This window comes from Morone saxatilis, unplaced genomic scaffold (assembly GCF_004916995.1).
Source record: "Morone saxatilis isolate NCDOM2014 unplaced genomic scaffold, NCSU_SB_2.0 Contig22, whole genome shotgun sequence".
Taxonomy (NCBI): domain Eukaryota; kingdom Metazoa; phylum Chordata; class Actinopteri; family Moronidae; genus Morone; species Morone saxatilis.
In genome coordinates this window covers 13,645,223-13,655,294 of record NW_023339785.1, presented here as the reverse complement: position 1 = coordinate 13,655,294, position 10,072 = coordinate 13,645,223, and the positions used below count along the sequence as shown (strand labels likewise).

The 10,072-nt window shown below is 39.0% G+C and overlaps 1 protein-coding gene across 1 annotated transcript in view; it reads left to right on the top strand.

Annotated features, from left to right (window-relative positions):
- The first annotated feature begins 3,741 nt into the window (after window positions 1–3,741).
- LOC118333561 (neuronal acetylcholine receptor subunit alpha-7-like) overlaps window positions 3,742–10,072 on the top strand; it is a 33,328-nt gene continuing 26,997 nt past the window's right edge. Inside the window, exon 1 of the mRNA XM_035669262.1 lies at window positions 3,742–3,862. Within this exon, the coding sequence (XP_035525155.1) occupies window positions 3,790–3,862 (73 nt within the window). The 5' untranslated portion in view covers window positions 3,742–3,789. The remainder of the gene's footprint in view (window positions 3,863–10,072) is intronic.

Below are 10,072 nucleotides of genomic sequence, written 5' to 3'. Positions count from 1 at the left end.
CTTTCTTTGACATCCCTTGATAGACTGTGTCGCCACCTGTACAGTGTAACAAAGATAAATGGCAGCAGGGCAACAGAGGAGCAAGATGCACTTCATCATGTGGGCGGATACTCACACACACACCTAAAAACACCATAAATTTTAGTGCAGAAGAAGAAGAAGCCTCACATTAAATGTTGCTTTTATTCTTAAAAAAAACAATTGGCTAAAACCTACGTGCACATATTTCCAAAAAGATCCCAGATGACAAGTATGAATGCACAATTGCAGACACACAGATTCATAAATGCATGCACATTTACACACACACACTTTGGGTAGCTCTGGGACCCTTGTGCTCTCTATCACAGCAAAAGCTTTGCATCTTCCACACATCAAAGGTAGAGACTCAGACAAAACTAAAACTCATCTGACCCCATTCTATCACACATACAGACACACACATATGTACCCTGCTGTGACAGGCGAATATTTCAAATATTTAATTTAAAAACAGGGAAAAGGTTTTGAGGAGGATGTTTGACAAAATATAATATAATAGAATTTTGTCATTTTTGAGTCCTGATTGAGAAGACATCTGTCACTGTCACTGCTGACTCTTTCAGCTTTTTGTTTGTGGTGGAGTTCATCCACATAGGAGCAAAGCACGGTCCCTGTTGTCAACTATTACATGTTCGCTGGGTTTCATTTAAGTAGTAGAAGAAGACAACAGGGATGTAGAGGAAAAAAAGAACAGAGAGGTAAGAAGCCACGGTAGCTCCGCAACATTTAACTCCATAAGCAGAACACTTCTCATTTATAAAAGATAGGGAATTATCAGCTCCCTCAGGACTTTGCACTCTTTTCTGTCTTTCCTCTCTGCTATTGTCCACCTCCTATCAGTGCATTTATAAATGACATAATATGATGCACATTCCCCATCCTAATTCTGAGAGGGATGGACAGATTTTAGTTTAAAATCTGGGAAGCTCAGGACTTCTGTTTGATGATGATGAGGATATTTCTGTGGTGCCTTTAAGAAGTGTTCTTTCTTTGTTGTTTTACCTGATAATTGTCAAACATGTGGTAAAAATAATTGAGGGCTCAGATTTAAGTCAGTCTCTGTTTCTATTTGATGTTTTTCTGAAGGAGACTAGAGCAGAGTCTCAGCGTTTAACAGTTTGTTGGTGGCCGGATTCTGCACTGGTGAGTTTATTTTCTCTAGTTTTTTAACAGCATGTGATGGTAAGTGGTTACACTCTGAGGGGCAAAATGATGTTATGAGAACAGGAGGAGGCAACACACAGGGAAAAAATACATATTTATGGTGAAGCAGATACCCAGACCGCCTACATAAACACAAACAGAAAAAGAATAGTATAGAATAGTGCATACTGTGTGCATATCCAGATGTACATCATATGGGAGTTATAATGTAATGCAAGAAACCTAAAAATGTGATCCATATTCAGACAATGTCAGCAGTTCTTTACACGTCATTGTGTCATATGTTTGTGGTTCAAAGCCTTTTATCAGTTTTGAAAATGATTTGTTATTGTTGTCTTGTTATACCTGTCATTTTGTCATACATGGCAAAATCAGACACTTCTAACCACGAGCTGCAAGATCAGCTTGATCAAAGTTTATTATAAGCTTCGCTTCATGTTTAACACACAATAAGCTGACTTCTGTCATGTTCTGATGTTTGATTTCTGTCAGTTTAAAACTTCTCCAAGCGGTATTTTTGCATGCCCTGCAGTGGGTATGTCATGCAAATGGAAAAGACAAAAAATGCGATTTTTTTTAGATGTTATTTTCTTGTTTGATAACTTTGATGCGGCTGCTGGTGATCGAGCACTATGGACAGCTCTTCATTAAACTTCAGTAAAGTTATTGGTAGTTTTAACAAAACTCATTTAGCTTTTATTTCACAGTTGCCTCAGTATAGATTCCTTGGTAAAATGAGGATTAGTTTAACATCACTGCCTCCTCACCAACTAGATGTTTGCCCAGTGAGTACCAGTAAAAGGAGGAAGGTTGTGATCAGAGGTTTTACTGAGCCCAAAGATGCTGTCAGCCCACCTACAGCAAAGATGGATATAGGATTCTGTTCCAAATCACATCTAACAGCATTAATCTTCTCTGATGAAAACTCCAGACATGTGGGGTATGAAAAATAGCAAGAATTGGTCTGATACCACGGGCACCGGACTGCTTCTTACTGCCGATGATATGTCCCTGTTTCACTGAGAGGAAGAGATGGAGAGAAAGGGTGCCAGGCGGTGAGAACATTTGCAGAAATGTGCAGTGTTCCCCCTCATCGCCTGTCGGATTCTATTTCCGACTGAAATAAATAGGTCATTTGATTATGAGCCAGGCTGGCACAAAAAGGTGAAAAATACAACAAAAATGCGGTTGATGACCCTTTTTGTGACATCGGAAAGTGGGAAATTGCAGCATGACACCCATGACATTCATAAATGAGGGTCTACAGCTGTGGGAGAAGAGTGGTTGGGTACAGACATTCAGGCCAGAAAAACTGTGAGATGAGTTGTTGTTTGTAGCTATGAATCTATTTTCTTGTCTTCCATAGATTTTAAGGCCACCTGGGGGCTGTACGCACAACATTGACATACAGTGGAATCAATTAATAAAGTTGATACGGTGAGTGTGTTAACAAACTACTGCTTATTTACACATCCAGCAGACAAAGCAACATTAGCATTCATTTGGAATTGTGTGTCTGTCTACATGATGAATGTAAGTCCAATTTCCTTTTGATCTGTTTTCCTTTAAACGCTCCACTACGTTCACAGCTGCTCACTAAACTGTCTGCTGTTTGGTGCTGGGCGGGTAGTACGCAGTTTGTTTAACAGAGATTCTGAGTAGAAAACAGTTGCCTGTTGCGGCAAATTGAAGCAAAATAATGAGCTTAAAGACAATAAAAAGTTGAGGGAACTGCAGAGTCATAGTACAGAGTTGAGTCATTGATTTTATAAAAAATAATGATTAAAGCAGAAAACTTCCCAGTGGCTTTAGAATACTAGTATTATTACTACAAGTATTGTTAAATTGCAAATCAACTTTTAATAGCATAAAGCAGAAAACCTCTGCACTGCTTCGTGTTGCTCTTCTGGCCACACCCTCATATGTGACGTCACGGACTCGAGGCACAGGTGCAGCATGCCAACAATAAGTAATAATAAGCATCTAATAATGCTGATAAATCTTAGTTTAAAATGATGCATAGAGTCAATAAAAGACACAGTGTGTGATCACCTAAACTAAGTCACACACACTCCGTTTAAAGGCCCCTGCCGCTGCTGCATCATGGTCCTTTTAAATGTAGGTGAGCACAACTTGTAGACAGGTGAATGCATCAGATGATTTCAGGATATCACAGCTCGGATATAGCATGTATACAGGGTAAGAGGAAATTAAACATAGGCGTGACAAGGTTTTAATAAATTAATAAACCCTCTAGTAAACTTTACTATAGTTACTGTCATGATGGGTTACCTGTGAAGTTACACGCGGCCATAATTCTTACTAACTCCAGCTCTCACGCGCGTTCCCGTGCAGCTCCGTCTGTGTGTGTGTGTGTCTGAAGCAGCGTGAACGCGCCAATCTGAACTCACACACTCATTCTGGTCCGTCAGTCTTTTTTATCTCACACACTCCTGTCCGCCTCCTCTTCGTCTCTCTCCAGCCTCATGTTCACACCGCCGCCACGCCGGAGCACATTCGCTGTCTAGCCGACACTGAGAGCGCGCTGCCGGGGCCCGGCGGAGTCCACTGAGCGGTGCCACGATGCGGTGCCACAAGTTTTGGGGACCATGTTCGGTGGTTGGATATTATATTTGTGCTGCCATGCTTTTCAAAGGTACGTTTATGGGGGAAAGTCGCTCTTTAGGTTTTTGCTAAATTAAGTTTTTTTGTTTTAAAATTCCGTCTGTTTGGGTGAAAGTGACTGAGAAATGGAGGATTTAGTTTTGACTGAAAAACAATTTTTTTTGAGTTCATATTGCCCCTTTTCTGTTATTCCTGAAAAGACTAATGCGATTTGGTATGGTCTTTTTAGGAAGCCTTTTTTTAAGATTAAGCAATTTATTGTTTTGCATTGGAAACTCTTCCAATTAAAGGCAGTGTTTATACCTTTATTTATTTATGCTGCTGTGTTTTGCTCACCGGACTGAATCGAATTTGTTTTGTAGAGTCAGCAAATGTCCTATAGAATAACAGTGGCGTGAATTTACCCCCCCACCACCTCTTTCTGCACCCTGAATGGTACTTCTCAACAGTTTGGTCCACATACACTCATGCACTTTTGTTAGAGAGTGATTTAATACGCTAAGAGTTATTTTTAAACACTGAGCACACGTCTGCGTGCATTTGTGTGCGTGTGATAAGAGTGTGTGCATTAATGTTCGCTCATTCGTGTGCAATGATATGCGCATGCATGACTCTAATTCTCTCCTAAGCCCCATCCCATCATCATCATCACCATCAGCATCATTATCTGTAACATCTGGGTTGTTTACTTACCAGTTTGTGACACAGCGGCTTTGCTGAAGATATGCTTTTAACCCCTCTATGAAGGCATGTGTGTGTGTATGTGAGTGTGTAGGTGTGACATTAAACCTTCTGCCTTCCACTGTCTTCTCTACAGCAATCCAGTAAGGACTTGTCTGTTGGGGAAGTATGGGGTGAGGAATGACTTTAATGACTGAAACAAAGAGAGATAAAGAGGAGAGATTACACACTACAGGAAGCCTCCCACCTCCTCCTACTGTCAAAGTTGTTGAAGAGACTGTAAAAGACAAGTCATGTAATTTAGCATGTAGAGTCTCAGAATCGTAGGTTTCTTCTTTTTCCCTAAAAACAATTCACATAAATCAATCAACAAGATGAGAAAGTTTCAGTCTTTGTAAAGTTTTTTAAGGTAACTTTCTTTTAAATAATTTGCATCAATGGAAATGATGGAAATGGAAACAGTAGTGCTAGAGATAGATGAGTCTTTGGGCATGGGGGTTAAAGAACCAGCTATCCGCTTGTAGGCATAATATGTTCACATTCACTGTACCATTGATAAGCAGCTTTAGTCTCTCAAGGGAATAGCCACAAGAGGCGAACTAGGACAATTTAGTTTCCTTAAAATAGAAACATGATTTTTCTGTCAACTTGGGCTCTACGCAGCTGTGTAAAAAATTACACATACATGCTCAGTCTTGTAAAATTACATTCATATCTGTAATTGCAGATAGCCGAGCATGTTTATTCCTCAGGCAGTGGACATTTTTGTTTTGGTTATGACCAAATATAAAAGACTCAACATCCCGTTCAAGTGCTCCAAAATACAATACATATACCCTACAATGAGTTTATTTTCCTGACCCTGACTCGGAGGATCTGAGACTGATAAGTTGTGTGGCACAGATGCTGTAATAACATCTGCTTGGCTTCAGTGCAACGCCTCATCTCTCCCGATGTCTTCCTCTGTCTCTTACATGTAGTCTCTTTCACGGTATGCCTTATTTTTTTCCATGCTCAGCAACTTTGCCAGACTCTTAGCTGGTTAATCATGAATTTTGTGTTAAATTGACTTGTTTATGCCCTTGTTTAGTATTTCTGTGTTAAGGTGGTGTAAGTGCTGCTGTTCACTCGCTGACAACACTAAATAGTGGACAGGATGAGCTGCCTTCAAGTTACCTCAAAGGTTTAGAACTGTGGAACTATATCTGGATGCCCAGAACTAACATGTATAACAGCTTTCTTTAGTTTTAGTTCTAGAAAGATTTGCAAGGTATGGCAGATTGTGTTCAACATGGTGTGGACGTATTGGTGTGGTAGCCAAGCACTCAGTGTTGCAGTATAGCGAAGGTCGTAGCTCCTGGATTAGGATTAAATATCCAGGCTCTGAGCCCCCGACCATAGATTATAAATCTCTACTATATGAATCCATCCATCCAAAACACCATTAACACACAACACCATACACTCTGATCCCTGCTCGCCACTGTAGATTGTCACATGATGCTGGAAATGATGTGTTAATGGATGGGTCCATTGGTTGGTGATTCATTTTTGATTAATATGTTGACCATTTTCTCAAATTATTAATTGTTTGGTCCATAAAATGTAAACTGTTGTGAAAAATGTTGATCAATGTGTCCCAAAGCCCAAGATAACATCCTAAAATCTCATTTTTGGCCACAAACCAAAGATATTCAATAGGGCTGTCCACTAATAGTCAACTAAATTGTTTGTCTACAAGAAGAATCTTAAACTGCACTTTTCATTCGTCGGATAGTTGCATTAACGCCCATATGTTCAGTTAAAAAATTATAAATCAATTATCAAAATAGTTGCTGACTGATAGTTGGCAACTAATAGATTCATTTATTAATCAACTAATCATTACAGCTCCATAAATTAGCGTGTGTACATGCACATGGAAACCCTTTTACTTCCATAGCAACACGCAAAGAGCACAAAATGAAGAGGGATGAAACTGCTTATGCAGAATAGATCGTATTACTTTTATTCCCACAGTCTCCTTTACTGTCCATTTTCTGTCTCTGTTCCGTCTCCTGCCTGTCTCCTTGACACCTCTTTTCCCCTCATCATTACTGATTTTATACTTTACTTCTTGTCAGTGCTGACCTTTTCTTGCCTTTTTGCATTTCAGTGGTTGCAGTTTCAGAGGCCCTTGTTACAAAGTTTATATTGCCAACTAGAATTTGAAAGCAGTACAGCATGAACATAGCAAATTAATAGAAAAATTAAACTCTAATTATATATATTATATATAAAACAGAATAATTGACTAACATGTTTGATATATATATTGATTTATTAATGTGTCAGGTGTTAATGTTATAGTATTTCTTTTGCATTTGTACCAAACTAACCAACTGGTCGTTGGATCAAGAATTCAAAGGAACAAAGTGACATCTTACTTCTACTACTTAATGAATGAAAATATACAAGTTTTAGATCTGGTGTTATTACTCACAACTTTCCCTTGATGAAGTCTCACAAGGTGTAAAACGTATGTCTGAAATGTTACTGTTCAAAACAAAGTGTCATTAGAAAGCTGTGCAACATGATTAAAGAGTTTTTTCAGGGCATTTTAAAGACCAGTGGATGCCCTGGGTTTACCCCTAGCATCACTTTATTTCCACCTCTCCTCCCTGCCTTTCCTTTACATTTACAATCATTCATATCCATCATTTTTGTCCCTCCTGTTATCATAATCTTTCATCATCATTTTTCTGACTCTCCTGCTCCGTCTCTCCCTGTCTCTCTCTGTCTCTCTCTGTCTGTATTTTTAAACAGGTTAGGCAATTAGCTAGTCACCTGGGTTAAAATGTAGGCTTAAAGCTGCTGAACATCTGGATTCTTCACTGCTGACCTCCCCTGACTCATTCCCCTGCCAAATGATTGATAGTGAAATAATGAGGTGCCAGACCATTGTAGAAGTGACCTTAATTTAAATTGATGCACACTGGGTTAGTTTTAGAGGCAGAACTGTATGTAAGCTACACACACGTGTGTAATGCATACACAACATGACTGGAGCCAATACTTGTTTTGCGTCTTTTCAAAGACACTTTCTGAAAAGCATGAGCCAAGACAATGCACTTGCTGCACACACATGCATGCACACAGACATAGACACGCACACTTTGTTGCAGCCCATCAGACACTTTAGTTGTTCACCTTGGGGTGTTTTTCTTACAGACAGTTAAATGACAGTTTTCAAGGTCTTGGCCATAATCTAAAGGGGAGATAGATGGCCTCTGTTAAGGTGGATACCCATTTACAGGTTTGAGAAAGGAAGCATCAGAATATAAATTTGGCAGTGGCACGCTGGCCAACTAATGTGAGGTCGTCCACTATATTCTAGAGTGACTGCAGCACGGCTACAATCTGCATCAAACTTATCTTTTGCTATTTCTAATTTAGTAAAAAATCCCAATGCAATGAGGACCAAATTAAGTTAAAATGTTATGAGCCATCTCTCTGTCATGCGCATTGTTTTATCTGAATCATGATTGTTGTTGCACGTTGTAATACAAGGGATGCAGTCAATTCACGATACTGGGTTATGGTATTGGTTTTCTCACAGTTATTTTAAACAAAATGAGACTGAAGACAAATTATGATTTAAAAAAAGGAAAAGATTTAAAAAATCTTCAAAATATATTTTCTCTTACATTTTCTTTCTTTACCAAATTAAAGAATTTCTGGAGTATGGTATAAACAGAGTATATTTCATTTTCATTTTGAAAGTTAAAAGGAAAATATAACCTTGCTGTCAGCTAATAATCGCAATTTCAATATCTCACGATATATTTGTCCTATGTAATACCCTACTCTGAGGTCGTAGCTCTTGCTATAGTATGTGTATGGTTCCAGCATCAAGGTTTCGGGTAACATAGCTTCAGACAAAAGTTTATTGTGAGAATTCATGCTTTCCACAATATCATCACTGTATTGTGTACATGTAGTGCTATTTATTTTTCTCTTTCACTTTCTCCCATACACACTCACAGCACTAACACAACATATTTGCATCAGAATGGCTGTAGATGTGTAGCATTTGTCGTGGTGTCGACTGTGCAGGCCCTCAGGGAGTGGCAGTCTGTCAGCGTTTTCTTTGTGCAGTCCTATTTCCCCTCCAGGTTCATAACTCTGGTCCCAAAGCACTCTGGGATCAGAGCCCTGTTATGTTCCAGACTGGATAATAGACTTGGCTCTTTACATCAGTTTTTCAGATTTAACAAGCATGTTTACCACCGTATGAAATAAGATTACTCGAAGTAAGGCTTTGTTTCGCAATGGTGTGATTTTTATTTTAGCATTTTATAAATGTTTTTTAAGGACAAGCTTTAAAAGGAAGAACTTTTTTAAAGCCTTTTACTTCTATTCTTATCTTCCAAACCCCTTTGTCACAACAGCTTTATAGTGTTATCGCTGTTTATTCCTCAGGATTCCTGTTACATCATTGGGAACCTGAGGGGCTCCAGCTACACTACAGGTCCCATGTTAACCCTCTCTGCAGAGTCTGTCTAGCAAGATTGTTGGCATGAAAAACACCAGTTATGCTTCATGGACATATGTAATGTCACCAGATTGGGGACGTTAAAGGGATGTTTTTAAACCTAGAGTGAGCAGGAACTGTGATAGGCTGAGACCCCTGTCTGTCAAGCAGAAACTCTTATCCTAATGACGTGAAGCCTTCATTAAACAATAAACATGGTGTCTTGGATAGTGTTTCTTTTTTAAACAGCAGTGGAGGTAGAGTAACACAAAGAAGGACATTTTTTTATAAAAAATAAACTCTTATATTAGCTTTGGTTGAACTTAAGAATCCATTTTGCATAGAGTAAGGATTGTGTCTCTTACATTGGAGTTGCACTATAATGGGTCTCTTCATGGCTAATATTGACAGTAGTGATTAATAATGCGACAACTAACTCCTTCAATGTATATATGGACATGTGAGTGTGTGTTAAGACGTATTAGAAAAAATGTGAACTTATCCTCTAAAGCATCCCCACACTGCAGTTGCTGTGAGTCCGGCTTGCTTTTCAGTAATGTTTTCAATATGTGCACACCACACACTGTGAAACATCACAATTTCCATTGATTCATTTTCTATCAACTAATCGTTTCAGTAATTTCCAGTAAGTTATTTTACGCAGGCCTGATGTTTGATGACATCATGTCTGGGTTTCCCAAAATCCTAATAGTGATAAAATTCACATAGATTACCTCATAATAGATTACCTCATCTACATAAGTATGGTAGATTATTTTGGCAGAAAGAGACTAAGGGACAAAGCTATGATCAGTCCGCTGCATGCTTTCATCCTACCAGCTGAAAGTGTGTGCATGTATGTGTGTGGCTCAGCTTGGATGGGTTTAGCTAGGCTCATCACAGGCACTAAAAGACCCTGATGTAAGAGGTGGTCATTTAGTGCTCTGACTAAAATAGCAATGTTGTTTTTTGTTTGTCTTTTTTTTTGTTTGGGAGTGTGTCTGTGTGGCATGTGTGTGTGTGTGTGCGTGTGTGTGCGTGTGTGTG